Source organism: Nannospalax galili, unplaced genomic scaffold (assembly GCF_000622305.1).
Source record: "Nannospalax galili isolate Female #2095 unplaced genomic scaffold, S.galili_v1.0 scaffold960, whole genome shotgun sequence".
NCBI lineage: Eukaryota > Metazoa > Chordata > Mammalia > Rodentia > Spalacidae > Nannospalax > Nannospalax galili.
Genome location: NW_008348313.1, coordinates 3,397,864 through 3,413,204, shown reverse-complemented (window position 1 = coordinate 3,413,204; position 15,341 = coordinate 3,397,864). Strand labels below are relative to the sequence as shown.

Genomic DNA, 15,341 nt, shown 5'->3' with positions numbered 1-15,341 from the left:
TTTTGGGGGGGGCGGTCTTTTGAGTCAGGGTCTTCCTGTAGACACAGCTGGCCTAGAACACTCTATGTAGACCACATTGGCCTCCGATCTCACTGAGAGCCACCTGCCTCTGCCTCCCCAGTGTGGGTGCCCTGCGAAATCACAACTTTTAACAAAAAAAATTAACATCTACTACATGGACATAGGTGATTATTACAAATTATTTTATGAGTAATTTTTCTAAGACTTAATGTGTTTAAAAAGAAATGGAGAGGGGCTGGAGAGATGGCTCAGTGGTTAAGAACACTGGTTTTTTCTTGCAGAAGACCCTGGTTCGAATCCCAGCACCTATATGGCAGCTAACAACTGTCCATAATGCCAGTTCCAGGGGATCCAGCAGCCTCTACTGACCTCCATGGGCACTGCACGACATGGGTACACTTACCTATATGCAGGCAACACACTCATGCACATAAAATAATAAAATATTTTTTTAAAAATGGACAGTGGGATGTATTCTCTATAATGAACTGTGTCATGGCAATTAGATCTCTTATAAAATGTTCTCTTCAGGTAACTCTAGAACATTTTATTTGGGGATATACAATGGACTGGGAATTGATTTCTTCATAAGTTCTGTTGTCAAAGACCTTCTCTTGTGCAAAAGACACACGTCTCCCAGTGTGAATTCTACGGGGAACATTCTGTGAGGACGTATGACAAACAATTCCTCACTCACAGCATTCAGAAGGTTTCTCTATGTTGTGAGTTTGTTGATGAGATGTCAACTCTGACTTCTGCAGGAAAGCTTTCCCACATTTCTGACTGACCAAACAGTTTCCCCACCATGAGTCCTCTTACGACTTTGGAAATCTGACCCTGTAGTGAAGGCCTTGGCATGTTCAGGGCACACATAGGGTTTCTCTCGTGTGAATTCCCTGATGCTGTTGGAGTCGAACTTAGAGGCTAAGGCGTTCCCACAGTAACTGCATCTGTAGAGGTGTCCCCTGAGTGAACTTTCTGGTACCTGCTGAGCTCTAATCTACTGTCAAAGGTTCTCCCACACTCACTGCGTTCATGTTTTGCTTTAGTATGAACTTTCATATGTACATTAAGGTGTCCCTTTCGGGTGAAGGCCTTTCCACATTTGCTACATCCATAAGGCTTCTCGCCTGTGTGAATTCGAAGATGCACTTTCAATTCGGACGGTGCTCGGCACAACTTTCCACAGTCTTGGCATTCATAAGTCTTCTCTCCAATGTGAGTTTGACGATGAGATATCAACTCTGATTTCTGGAGGCAGGCCTTCCCACATTTGTGACAGATAAAACGGCTTGCCCCACTATGAGTGATCTTATGTCTATGGAAATTTGACTTAGCAGCAAAGGCCTTCCCACATTCAGCACACACATAGGGCTTCTCTCCGGTGTGAACCCGTTCATGCTCTTGGAGTCGAAACTTAGAGGCGAAGGCTTTCCCACAGTTGCTGCACTTGTAAGACTTCTCCCCTGTGTGAATTCTTCGCTGCCTGCTGAGCTCTGACTCCTTCCTGAAGGCTCTCCCATGCAAATGGTGTACATGATTTCTTTCTACATGATGTTTCTCTTTAGTATGAACTTTCATGTGTAGATTGAGGTGTGCTTTTCTGGAGAAGGCATTTCCACAGACTCCACATTCATAAGGCTTCTCACCTGTGTGAATCCGATAATGCACCTTCAGGCTGGATGTTGTACTGAAAAATTTCCCACAGTCTTGGCATGCATAAGGTTTCTCTCCAGTGTGAGTTCGCTGATGGGATTTCAAGTTTGACTTCTGGAGGAAGGACTTGCCACATCTGTGACAGACGAAGGGCCTTTCCCCACTGTGAGTCATCTTATGTGTGGAAAAACCTGCTCTGCTCCTGAAGGCCTTCCCACAGTCACTGCACACAAAGGGTTTGTTTCCTGTGTGTATTCGCCCATGCTCTCTGACTCGGAATGCAGAGGCGAAGGCTTTCCCACAGTCACTGCATTTGTAAGGTTTCTCTCCTGTGTGAATTCTTCGGTGCTTGGTGAGCAGTGACTTCTTCCTGAAGGTTTTCCCACATTGATCACATACCTGTTGTTTCGATACACGTTTTCTTTTAGTATGAACTTTCAGGTGTATTTTGAGGTGTCCCTTTAGGGAGAAGGCTTTTCCACAGGTGCTACATCCATAAGGCTTCTCGCCTGTGTGAATTCGACGATGCATCTTCAGTACGGATGGTGCACGGAATGATTTCCCACAATCTTGGCATTTATAGGGCTTCTCTCCAATGTGAGTTCGCCGATGGGCTATCAACTCGGAGTTCTGGAGGAAGGCCTTCCCACATTTTCGACAGACAAAATGTCTTTCCAGAGTATGAGTTGCCTTATGTTTATGGAATGTTGACCTGCCTCTGAAGGCCTTCCCACATCCAGTGCACACATAGGGCCTTTCTCCTGTGTGAATCCGCTCATGCTCTTGGAGTTGGAGCTTAGAGCCTAGGGCTTTCCCACAGTTGGTACATTTGTAAGGCTTCTCCCCTGTGTGAATTCTCTGGTGTGTCCTGAGGACTGACTTCTGGAAGAAGGCCTTCCCACAATCGGGACAAAGGAAAGGTCTCCCTGCAGTGTGGCTGATCTGGTGTTGACTGAGGGCTGACCTGTAACTTGAGACTTTCGCAGACACAGTACTTTCATCTGGGTTCTCCTGAGAATGAACTTCATTCTGCACGAGTGGCTGTTCACGGCTGAGACTTTTTCTACACCGACTGTGTTTGCATGCGGTCTCTCCTTTCTGGGTGCTGACAGAAGAACAGCGTGTAAAGAGCTGACCAGGTGTAACAAGGCCTTTAGTCTGTTTCAGGACCCTCTGATTTTGACCATCTGCTTCACGGTTGGTGTTCAAACGGTCTTGAGAGTTCGGAGGTCTGTTCTGTGTGGAAATGCGGTGAGGCCCCACAGGAATGGTTTCTTCGGCCTCCTCACATTCAAAACTCTTGTCTGTGCTCTGAATTCTCTTGTTGATGAAATCACCAGGCTTCAAAGGTGGGATCTGGTTTTGCTGATTTCCCCTTGTAGGTCCAGCATCCTGCTGCAGTTCTAAAATGGAACACTGAAAACCACCTCTTGTGACTTCACTGGCCATATCATCTTGAAACAATTTCTCAGGAACTTCCTGTTGTGGAGGGTCAAGCCTCAAATCGCCTTCTGTGCAGAGAAAGAGATGAAGGAAAAGGGACAAGGAAGGATGGAGGAGGAGTCACGGGTGATGGTTCAGTGGAGGAGGAGGAATCACGGATGATGGCAGGATCTGTGACACATCTGATTGAGACTGAACAAAGGTACTGTTGTAGCTTGTTTCTCCACTGCTGTGACAAAATACTCTGACCACTACCAACTTGGGGAGGAAAGGGTTTATTTAGCTTACATATCCCAGGTCACAGTTCATCAGGGAGCCCAAGGTAGGAACTCAGGGCAGGAACCTGGAGGCAGGAGCTGGAGCACAGGCCATGGAGGAACGCTGCTTACTGGCTTGCACCTCTGGCCCCTGCTCAGCCTGCTTTCTTATGCAACACAGACCCACCTGCCCAGGGGTGGTACCACCCACAGTGCGCTGGGCCCTCCCACATCACTCAACAATCAAGAAGATGCCCCATGGACATCGCCACAGGCCAGACCAATGAAGGAAATTCCCCAATTGAGGCTCCCTCCACCCAGGTGTGTCAAGTTGACACTAAAGCTGCCCAGCACAGCTACTAAAGATGTTGATGATGGTGTCAAAAGCAGAAACATCCCTAGAGCCCTTATGATATGCCAAGTACTCAAGAGTTCATGGCATGCGCCACGCAAGCTTCTACGCAATGGACACCGCAAGTCCATTTAACTCTCACGATCACCCCACAAGGTGATGAAACCCACTCTCCCCACTTTACAGATGTGGAAAATGAGGCAAATGTCTGAACAGTGGATGTTCAAGAGGATAAAGTGAATGTCATGTGTTTGTGTAATCTTAGTTGTCTTTAAATTTTATGTACACGACTGTATTGCCTGAATGTATATAAGTGCATGCAATGCCTGCGGAGGTCAGAAGAGGGTGTCAGATCCCTTGGAACTGGAGTTACTGATGTTTGTTAGCTACCATGTGGGCGCTGAGAACCGAACCTGGGTCCTCTCAAGAGCAGTTGGTGCTCTTAACTGCTGAGCCACCTCTCCAACCCCTTGTAATCACAGTGAAAAATGAATGGCTGTGTATCACCTGGGGGTTTAATGTCTGTCTACCTAGCCAAGCACTGGGTTCAGACACTCATTGGGGGGGGACATGACACACGACACAAAAAGCTTAATCTTCACAGTCAATGAGTTCCTTTGTTCGCATACTTCAAACGTTGGCTGTACACTGACATTGCCCTGTACTCCCTTGTCTGTCTGTCTCCTCCAGGCCTGGATATCTGGGCTACCTACCAAGTCATCGTGGTTGCCAGTCAGACTCCATACCTCACCTTTCTCACAGATTAGCAAAATGATTTTGGCCACAGATGTCAACATCTTCTGCTGCACCTTAGCCGGCCCCTAGTCCGCATTTCTATCAGGGTTTTGTAGCAGTTTTTGTACAAACTTGGGAGTGGAAGGGCCACCCAGGCGACTACCCTGGAGGAAAGAGTGCTTAAGTAGCCTAATAACACTCCCTCACTACTGGCGAATCGTCACTCACCTCCATACCCCTGGTTTGGAACTTCAGCCTCCTCCTCCTGTGCCTTTGCTTTCATCATCCTGAAGAAGGCCTCAGGCCTCGGAATAGCATACCCTGTGAGTTGGAAGGGTACTGGGTTTGTGTGTACCTTTACAGGCCAGGCAGTGAAGCTTTACTCTGGCTCATTAGAAAAATATCAACTTTTCTACTGGCCACAAAATAATACTTGGGGCATACAAAAAGAATGAAAACACCATGACAAACCAAGTGAAAGAAAAACAAAAACAAGAAAACACACACACACACACACATGTACACATACGCACACACACACAAAGCCAATACCATACTCCTGACAGCCCACCATGACCGCAAACAGAAGCCAGTCTCAACGAGGCCTTTCTATGTTTGTGGGCCAGCTGCGCTCACCCACTGACACGAGGTGGCTGTAGATCTCCAGCATCACGTCCTGGTACAGGCATCTCTGGGCAGGGTTCAGGTGCCGCCACTCCTCCTGGGTGAACGCCACAGTCACGTCCTCAACTGTCACCAATCTCTGTAACAACATATGTTCAGTGTGCATCACTGACACCAGCAAATGAGTGATGTGAATCAGGACCAGTTAGGACCTTCACATGTATTTTGGAGGATAAATATAAAAAAAAAATCACTGTCTACCTGCATGCTATTTTTTTAATGCCCCTAAAGGAGGCTAGAAACAGATTCTAATGCTATAATTGTTTTTAAAAGATGTTCTTTGTGTGTATGATTGTTTCCCCTGCCTGTGTGTACATGCACCTTGTAGGTGCAATGCAGAAGAGGGCAGGAGATTTCCTGGAACTGGAGATACAGAAGGATGTGAGCCACCATGTGGGTGCTGGGAACGAAACATGGGTCCTGGAGAAGGGCAGTCAGTGCTGTTAGCCACTTTTGTATTTTTTTTCTCTTGTATTTCTCCTCCCTCCTCCCTCCCTTCCTCCCTCCTCCTCCTCCATCATCTTCCTCTCTCTCTCTCTCTCTCTCTCTCTCTCTCTCTCTCTCTCATTTGTGTAATGTAGTGTGCGTGCCCTAGCATGGCTGTGTAAGTGAAAAGACAACTTTCAGGAGTTGGTTCTCTCCCTCCAGCTTCTGGTTCCTGGGGATCCAACTCAGGACATCAGGCTTGGCAGCTCCTTTACCCTCCGTGTCTCTCCCTTGCCCCCTCTCTCTAACACTGTCACAAAAATAAGCAGAATGACATTTATTTGCCAAGAGAATGCTACACTATAGTTGTGCTGGACTCGAGTTCAATAAATTATATAAGCTTGTATGCTTACATGAACTCACAGAGGTACAAATTACCAAGCACTCAAGTTCAACCATGAGCCAAATAGGGAACCCGGGAACTGGGCTTGGTGGTTTGCTCCTGTAATACCAGCACTCCCACAGCTGAGGTCAGTTACTGAAGTTGGAGGCCACCCTGGACTACATGGTGAGTTCCAGGTCAGCCTGAGCTGTGTAGTAAGGACCTTGGTTTCAAAAAAGAAGCAAAAAAATCAACCAGACAAGAAAGGGGACAGGACAGAAGTACAGAGAAAGCAATCTGGGGGGTAAATTAGAAAAAGCAGCTGTTCTGGGGAGTGGCCGTCTGCTCACACTGAACACGTGCAGTCACACCAAGAACACTTCTTCTAGCCAAGCCAGAGAGGCAGGAATGCTCATGAGTAGATAAAGAAGTCATGAGCAATTCACACTGTGCTGTGAGCTTCTACTTTACACCCTGGAACAAGCCACACTTTGTTTCAAATAGTTTCCCGATCCTCTGTAGATAACTGTCCTTTGATCTGCCTACCTTCTGTCTTGAACGCCTGCTTAGAGTACCTGGAGCATGCAGGAAATTACAGAGACTAAGGAGACTTAAACAGGAAGTGAGACATGTAGTGAGAGATGGAGAGCCCACGTTCCAGAAAAGCATGCAGTCACGCTGGAGAGGCAGGAAGGTCCAGGACGAGGTCACCAAGCAGCTGATCACCCTCTCTAAGAGACTGTGAAGGTGGATGGCATCGAATTCCAAGCAGCGGCACTGGGGACAGCTCATGGAAAAGCATAGGGGTGTTTAAATTGCATCCGATTGCACCAGTCTTGACTGCACGGAAGGAACTGCCGCAGTCTCCTCCCCACGTGCCCTTCCTGCTGGATCCAGTTGGAGGCTGATGCCGAGGGGGTGGTGGAAAGAGCTGCACTAGAGGGGCCTGGGTGATGACGGCGGCCTGAAGGAAGTCGGCAGCACCCATGGCTGCTAAAACACGGTGGGACAGCCTGGGCTCCTGAGAGAACCGGGCCGACAACGCCTGAACCCAAGGATGAACTTCAGGACCACCAAGAAAGATGACGGACAAGATGAGCACCCGAGAGGCTCTGCGGCTGCCGCACACACCGTGCCGCACACTCCGTGATCTTGCAGAAAAGACGAGGCAAGTGGGACATGACAGAGGCTCAGACACACGTCAAGGGACGTACAGAGGGATCGGGAGACGTCCAGCAGCCGGCTCAGAAGGAAACGGATGGACTCCGTAGCGCATTCTGTTTAGCTCTATAGAAGTAAATTAATGTTTAAAACACTAAGGTTTCCAAAGTCAGAGTACACTTTACAGTTCTAGAACATCTCAACTCAGGGCTGGAGAGATGACTCTCTCTAGAGAGTTGGCAGTTAGAGCACTGGCTGCTCCTGCAGAGGACCCAGGTTTGAATTCCAACACCCACATAGCAGCTAACAACCATCCGTAACTCCAGTTCCAGATGATCCAACACCCTCTTCTGGCCTCTATGGGCGCTATACAGCACAGGTGCACTTACACACATGCAGGGAATACACTCATACACATAAAATAAAAAATAAATCAAAGTTTTAAAAAATAACACCTCAACACTAAGCATCCACATTTCAAGTGCTAAGTAGCTAAGAGGCAGCAGAGATAGAGAAGGAACCTGGGGGACCTGAGCTCCGTCCAGGTTTAGTCTCTCACCAGCAAAAGGGCAAGAATTCTGACACAGCTGAACAAGCTGCCTTAAAAAGGACTCCACTCCCTCTACTGAAAACAAAACAAATGCTCACAAAGATCATGAACCACATATGCAATCAAACTTGTCTTACTCCTCTGTCTTTCTGTGTAAGAATTCTCTGCAGAAAATCTTATGTTTATGACCAATGAATACTAAGTATTGCATAAATTGCTTTGATCTGAACATTCACAGCACAGCACATGCTCTGATGAGCATCATGTGCTCATGACAAACACACAACAAATTTTAAAATTAAAGTCAGGGATGATGGCCCACGCCTTTAATTCCAGCACTCAAGAGGCAGAGGCAGGTGGATCTCTGTGAGTTCAAGGCCAGCCTGGTCTACATGGTGAGTTCCAGGACAGCTGGGGCTGCAGGGAGACCCTGTCTCAAAAAGACCAAAAAAAAAAAAAAAAAAAAAAAAAAAAAAAAAACAAAAAAAAAAAAAAAAAAAAAAAAAAAAAAGAATTAAAATCAAATGAAAAGCACCAGAAGATGTTCCCTCAGGAAGAAGGAGCCGACAGCCAGACTCCAAAGCACACTGCCAGTCTGGCTGCTTGCCCCTGAGAACTTGAGCCATGGTGCTACTCTGAGCCTCAACTTCTTTCTCTTCTGTAAAATGGGGACAACGGCAGTGGCTCACATGTCCCTTATTTGGATAAGAGTTGTGCCTGGGCCACAGGAAGCTGCGGTGAGCTCGTGTAATCATTCCGGCCGCTGCTGGTGGCTACTGGTGACTTCACTTTGTGAAAAACATTTAAACTCTTGGAGAAAATGGCAAGACAAGGGTAACCAAGGAAAACATTCATATTTGTGCATGAGAACACATCTGAACAGGTACACAGTCACAAAAATCACCCGGAAGGTGAATCTGACCAGAAAGGGACCCGTGTCGTGGAGGGTGGACATGGAGAGCATGCTTTTGAGCACTGGGGATGGGAAGATGTGGACCAGGGTCACAGCTAAGAGAACAAGAGACAGGAAAAGAACCCTGTCATTAAAGACTGGAAATGGGGGTGGTGGTATAGGCCGTTCACACTAATCCTTTAGCCGACAGCCGACGGCAGGAACAGCAGTTTGAGGACAGCCTGACCCACACAAGCTCCAGGTAGCCTCAGGGACACAGACTCTGTGTCTGAACAAAACAATGATAAAACAAACATTCTGAGGTTTGGGGACTGGATACTGTGTAGTCCACTCTTACCTGGGGAATCAAGCCCATCTCAGGATTAGCGACCCCTGGAGCTGCTTCCTGTTTCTACCCTCAAGACCTGGAGCACCAAATGCAGAGCAGCCCCGTTTACCTTCCATGGTGGACTCTGCACTTCTGGTCCCGGGACCCGGGCCTTCTGGGATGGACTCACTCCTGCAGGCATGGCTCCTGTGGACATCCACTCTTGGTCCTTCTTGGTAGCACATCCAGTGTTCTCAGCAGCCACACCTGGGTGGGGGGGTAGAGGCTCTAGGCAGTTTCTGGACAGAGCCAGCCATGGCATAAGAGGAAATCCAGCAGCCTGAATGAGCTGGTCTGAGTCGGAGTCTGCAGAGACACAGGACAGGGAATGGGTCTTGTTATACTTTTTATGTGTGTGCACAGGAGTCTGTGTGGAGGCCATGCTGACATCTGGAGTCTTCCCTGATTGCTCTCAATCCTCCTCACTGAGACAGCATCTCTCAGTTGAACCCAGACCTTCCTCACACAGCTTGTCTAGCTAGAAATCTTACTCGGGGATCTGCCGTCTCGGCCTTCTGAGCATTGGAATTGCAGGTGAGGTGTCACATCCACTCAGCACTGATGTGGGTTCTGGGGACCTCTACCTGAGACCTCACGCCTGCTACTGGTTTAAGCATGGCACGAGGCAATGAATTTCTGAGAGCCATAATGATGACCAGTATGTAATCAGGTCATCAAGCCCTCGGCACCTGCCCAGAACATGGTAAGTAAACAGGAATACAACTTAGCAAGCTGTCAAGGTGAATTCTTGATTATTTTTTATTTATTTACAGTCATTTTGAGACAGGGTCTCCCTGTAGTAGCCCCAGCTGGCCTTGAACTCACAGAGATCCACCTACCTCTGCCTTCTGTGTGCTGGGGTTAAAGGCGTGCACCACCACGCCTGGTGAACTTTTGATTTTCATCCAGCCCCTCCAGTTGTACGCCATAAGCATTAGTAAACCTCTTTATTTTGAAGCTAAGCATGTAATGAAGCTTTATTTTAGCTATCAAAATGATTTTTAGCAGGTGCGAAAGGACAAGCAGAAAGCTCGTGCACCCTCCAGAATGGAGCAGACTGAGCGGAGAGCCTGTGAACATCCTTGTTTCTTAAAGCAGGAGGAAGCTGTGTGCAGTACAAACTTTCTCCTAGCGGCAGTGGCAAAACATGTGGGTTCCACTCCTCACACTGAAGAACACACTGACCCCGCAACCTCATGTGCTCCCCCATGTGGCCAGCATCTTTCAGAGAGCGATGAGAGATGATAGCCCTTTCTGGTTCCTGCTCTGAATTTCTCAACTTTAGTGTGTTCATCCATGACAGGCCACTGAAAGGAAACATGGCTGTGAAGGCCAGATCACGGTTTAGACACCATGGCCACAGGGTGGACTTCTGTCATGAATTAGTTAAGATGTCCCCTACAGGATGTCCAGGGAAACAAGGGTAAACAGTAAACATGTCTAATTTGCATCTCCTTCATAAACAGTTTATTTTAAAATATATTATTTTTATTTTATGTGTATTAGTGTATTGCCTGCATGTGTGTAAGTGCACCTGTGTCATGCAATGCCTTCAGAGGCCAGAAGAGGATGTTAGATCCCCTGGAACTGCAGTTATGTGTGGTTTTAGCCACCATGTGGGTGCTGGGAATCAAACCCAGGTCCTCTGCAAGAGCAGCCAGCGCTCTTAACTGCTGAGCCACCTCTCCAGCCCCACATATGCAGTTTACACAGAAAGCTACCCCTGTGTGGATTCTTATAAAATACCCTTGAGACCCAGGATGCATGTGTGCTGATAAAATTCTGCATTTGCCAGGGGATCCACAAATCTTCTTTAATCTTCTGGCCTCTCCTGACCTTCCTTCCCTGGATCCTGAACTTGTTTCCCAAATTTGGCCCCTATAGGTTTCCATCCCCTATCTGAGGACACCTGAGATGAGGAAGACAGAACTCTTGCATCCTCAGGAAACCCTCTGGGGGGCTCTGGCAAATGCCTTCCCAGGCAGGGAACTGTTAATGGTTAGAAAGTTAGGCTGGCTGTTCCTGTCTGCACTGCAGGATGGTCACGAAGACACCTGGACACCAGGTATGGGAGCTGGGAGCCACGGAGGAGAGCTGGAATCCTGGGTAGGTGATGTGGCGCTTCAGTTCCATCAGGGCTCCTTATCAAAGAGGACCTGCATGCTGGACAGAACACAGAGCTCAAACAGCCCCTGGTCAGAACAGTCAGGCCCAGGGGCGGAAGACAGCTATAGACTATGCAACCTACACTCCCTGTATGGTGTTAGAGCTGTGAGAGCCGAGAAGGTGGTACAATCTGGAGGGGCTGGTGCCTGACCACCTGCTGTGCCTCTGGGATAAAGGTGCAGAGAGTCTCTCCATAACTGTGGAGGAGGTGGAGAAGTTGGCTCTGTCACCAGCCAGCCCTCTCCAAGGCAGTGCTCGAAGGTCTTGAGACCACAGATTTGGGAGAAACACTGACTGAAAGCTGGGTAACAGCTGGAGATCATCTGTTATGAGCTGATGATAATGAGACAGTGAGTGAGTGGAACCTTCCAGGGGTTTGATGCAGATCTGGGTTGCCCACTCCAAAGTCAGGGGTGGCCCAAACCCATGTAGGCTAAGTGTGACGAGGCTACCTAGACCAGAGGAGTGCACTAAGGAGTAGACCCCTAAGAGCTGAGATACAGGTGGTCTTCAGACTAATACAATACAAACTGACACCAGGCATGGGTCTAAAGAGATGGTGCCCGAGGAACCAAGTCCCTACTGAGAAGGCAGTACTCCGGCTCCTGATGCCTAGTGTACTGATGGACCACAGGCCACATGGACAGCAGTGACCGTCCAGCTGTACACTGATGCTATCAGGACTGGGCAGGGGTCCTTCAAAGCTGCTGGTGGACTGAACCAAGGGCTGTATGGCTGGTAGTCATGAAAGAGCCTCCAAACTTGATGTGTGCACTGATAATGGGCAGCACAGAGGGGCTGAGCATCCTACACTGTATCTGCAGGATCTGGACACAGGCACTGGGCTCCTGTGGAGCTGCTCATGTGGGAAGACTTTTGGAATGTAGGAAAATAGAGACTGTGGACAGCCTATCATATGGCGGGCCATACACCTCTCTCTGCTCAGCCCAGGAATGCAGGAGGCTGATGAATCAGCTCGTGTTTGGTGGATACAAAGACCAGTACTGGAGGACGCCTCTACGACTGTATATGCAAGAAGCAAGGCCATGATGTGGGTAAATGCCCTGTGGAGACTCGACAGGATGCCTGCCTGTGATGTCAGTGTGCACAGGCATTCCACAAGCTGCAGCAACTGGCAAGGACGCTGGTGAGATCAGGAGGGAGCAGCACCATGCCACACATTCGCAAGTGGGCTGCACAGAGCCCTCCTCTGTGTGAAGGTTGTACTTAGCCTTTACCATCATTAATAGGGCCATAGGTCTCTCGTTGATTACTCCAGCGCCCAGGCTGACCAGAAGGCAACCATCCCGGCCTGGACACCCCCCTGTACTGCATATGGTTAGCCCTATACTGTGGAAAGTGACTGGAAGGCACAATGACCAATACTGAAGCCTAAGCTGCATGTGCCATGCTGCCCCCCCCCCCAGCATCAGGGATGCTAAAGAGATACACTGGCCTTGTGGGAACAGAGTCCCCCCACCCGTCAAAGGATGGAAGACCTGCCTTGATGGAGGGGTTCACACCCTAAATGAACAGCCTCAGAAGGGGAGGTTGGCCCCGTCACAGGTTCTGCTATAGAAAGAGCAGCTTTGTTGTGAGCTGTCTCCAAGGAGGAGGATCCCTCTCATCATCCCACAGTTGGAGTCTCCAGGACAGTTGTTGCCCACACAAAAGTGATCTAAGGAGGCTTAGGTATAAAAATGGAACAGAGGTGGGCGGATCTCTGAGATCAAGGCCAGCCTGGTCTACATAGTGAGTTTCAGACCAGCTGGGGGTTCAGGGAGATACTGTCTCAACAGAACCAAAATTAAAAAAAAAAAAAAAAAGGACCTAAGAGATTCCCCTGAGCACCGCTGGTTAGGGCCCCTGACTCCCTGGGACATGGGAGTGAAATATCATGTGCAGCTATGACCTCCTATGGTGACAAACTAGCCAGGTACCTTCACCCTACAAAGGACTCTGGGTCACCCTGCAAAAGTTCTGAAAGGTGCTTTAGGGGGGCAATAGGGTCCACTTCCCACCTTTCAGTCACAGTGATAGAGGGCTATCTCCTGATGCAGTCGGAGACACTACCAGGTACTGTACACCAGGGAAAAGCCACTTGAAGCCACCATACTAAGGCAGGATGGGAAAGTGGCCTACATCCTCCATCCTCCGAGGGTGAGCACTTGCCCAGCTTGGGTCCATCCCCTAGCAGTGTTTTTGCCCAGCGGATGACCTAAAGAAACGAAAACAGACTTGTCCTAGCAGAGCATAAGGCCAGTGCTCTCAATCACACCCATAAGCCCTAAAGGCTCTGACCTTTCTCAAGGATGAGATAAAGATAGAATGGCCCTAGATTGGCTGACAGCTGCCCGTGAGAAAACTTGAGCTGTGTTACACACCAACTGTTGCATACACTTCCCAGATAAGGAACAAAGCAGAACAGCTGCCTTGCAAAATGTAAACAATGAGGTGCAAACAATCCAGCAGTTGACTGCAGACCCCCAGACCAATGGTGGACTAGCCGTTCACTGATCTTAGGTGGACCATCCTAACCATAGAAGCTATAGCCTTGATCCCTATATTGTTGCTGTGGACCTTGGACCCAAGGGTGTCCCTTGGGTCAGTTCCAATAAAGCATCTAAAGTCTAAAATGGTGGGAATGGAAACAAGGCTGTGAAGGCCAGGGAAGGGTTTAGACAATGTAGTAATGGTGTGGATTTCTGGGATGACTTAGTTAAGATGGCCACTACAAACCAGGGTGTGATGGCGCACACCTTCAATCCCAGCACTTGGGAGGCAGAGGCAGGTGGATCTCTGTGAGTTCAAGGCCATTGTGGTCTACATAGTGAGTCCAGGCCAGCCGGGGCTGCAGGGAGACCCTGCCTCCAAAAGACCAAAAAACAAACAAACAAACACCAACAAACAACAACAACAACACCACAAAAACTCCCCAAAACAACAAAGAAAAAACCAAACTGTCTTCCAGACTTATGGAATCATTACTGCTTTGAAGCTAAAACGCTCCCAGGAAAACCCCACTACCCCCACAAAGGGGTTCAGGTAACATGCCCCAAACGGAGTCCCCATCATCTTTGGCCAACGGCCATCACTGATCTTTACCATCTCCTCAGGGACCCTAGGAGAGGACACCACCGACCCATCCATCTTCAAAGGACCCAATCCTCAGACAACGATCTCCGGAATTAGGATTTCTTTTCTACAGCGATCACCTGTAGCTCTGGTTTCCTCCAGGAAATACCTTTTCAGAATGGTCACGGCCTGCGCCCAGGAGCCCTGGCCTGGGACCAGCACAAAGACCCTGGTGACCTGAGCCCAGACCTAAAGGTTCAGAGCCTCTCTCCAGCACTACCATCCGCTGCAAACGTTTACACGGGGAAGGTGGGGGCAGATGGAGATGGCTCTGCGTCCTCGGCTTGGGACCCAACCAAGCCCCCCGCCCCCCAGGCCTGCGGGCTCCATCCTCAGCAACCTGCTGTCCTGACTCCTCCCCATCCCCACCGAAGTCCTCCACCTGCAGCTCCAGCTCCACCCAGCACGGACTCCTGCAGCACCCACGGGGAGTCCTCCCCAGGGTCCCCAGTGCTGTCCTCGGTGCTCAGAGGACAACGTCCACAGGGGAAGAACAGAGGACCACGCAGCAGCGGACAGGACGGTCCACCTTAACTAGGAGCCCTTCCCCCTGCAGCCCGGCGTCAGAGTCGTCACAGGAGAAACCACCAGTCACCGCGCAAGGCATCCTCCCACCTCAGAGTCAAGAGTTTGCACACGGCACGCCACTCACCACACTAGGAGCTCTGCTCACGGCCCTCCGCCAGCTCCAGTGGACTCTCCTCCCCTGTAACGGGAATCTCGGATGGAGATGTTCAGTCACCTCGTGGACTTGCCCAGGAAACAGCACTAGGAAGATTTGACTAAGACTCCATGGCCACTTTAGGGGACAACCGGTTTCAATCAGAATCTGGGTTCATTGACGCACCGTTACATGCGCAGTAGCGCTTCCGACGCTGTGGCGTGTCTGCCAGTAGTAATCATGGCGGCTCTATGGCTCCTTCTCCTTTAGAAACTGTGGTGTCAGGATATCTGAGGCCGCCATCCTTATTTCCGTACAGCCGGGGAAGGTGATTGTAAGTCACAGAGCGAAGTTGCAGGCTGTCCCACGTAGTCAACTTATTCAATAGTTGTGAGTCCAACTATGTGAAACTGATATTGCGTATTCTGAAAA

General features: G+C 49.2%; 1 protein-coding gene across 1 annotated transcript; it reads right to left on the bottom strand.

Annotated features, from left to right (window-relative positions):
* Positions 1–362: 362 nt before the first annotated feature.
* LOC103743740 (zinc finger protein 585A) lies at positions 363–14,762 on the bottom strand. The gene is made up of 5 exons (XM_008845214.3): positions 14,631–14,762; positions 9,018–9,253; positions 5,101–5,227; positions 4,693–4,785; positions 363–3,188 (listed from the first exon to the last, which is right to left on the bottom strand). Exons 2-5 carry the CDS (start codon positions 9,207–9,209, stop codon positions 946–948), a joined length of 2,655 nt encoding a protein of 884 aa, XP_008843436.1. The 5' UTR covers positions 9,210–9,253; positions 14,631–14,762; the 3' UTR covers positions 363–945.
* Between the last annotated feature and the right edge of the window lie 579 nt (positions 14,763–15,341).

Excerpts from the sequence above, each read along its gene's own strand:
- LOC103743740 (XM_008845214.3), bottom strand. The coding sequence starts at position 9,209 with ATGCCATGGCTGGCTCTGTCCAGAAACTGCCTAGAGCCTCTACCCCCC. Across the intron at positions 5,228-9,017 it reads TGCAGAGTCCACCATGGAAG|AGATTGGTGACAGTTGAGGA; the intron begins GTAAACGGGGCT and ends ATGTTGTTACAG. Across the intron at positions 4,786-5,100 it reads CAGCCACCTCGTGTCAGTGG|GGTATGCTATTCCGAGGCCT; the intron begins GTGAGCGCAGCT and ends TCCAACTCACAG.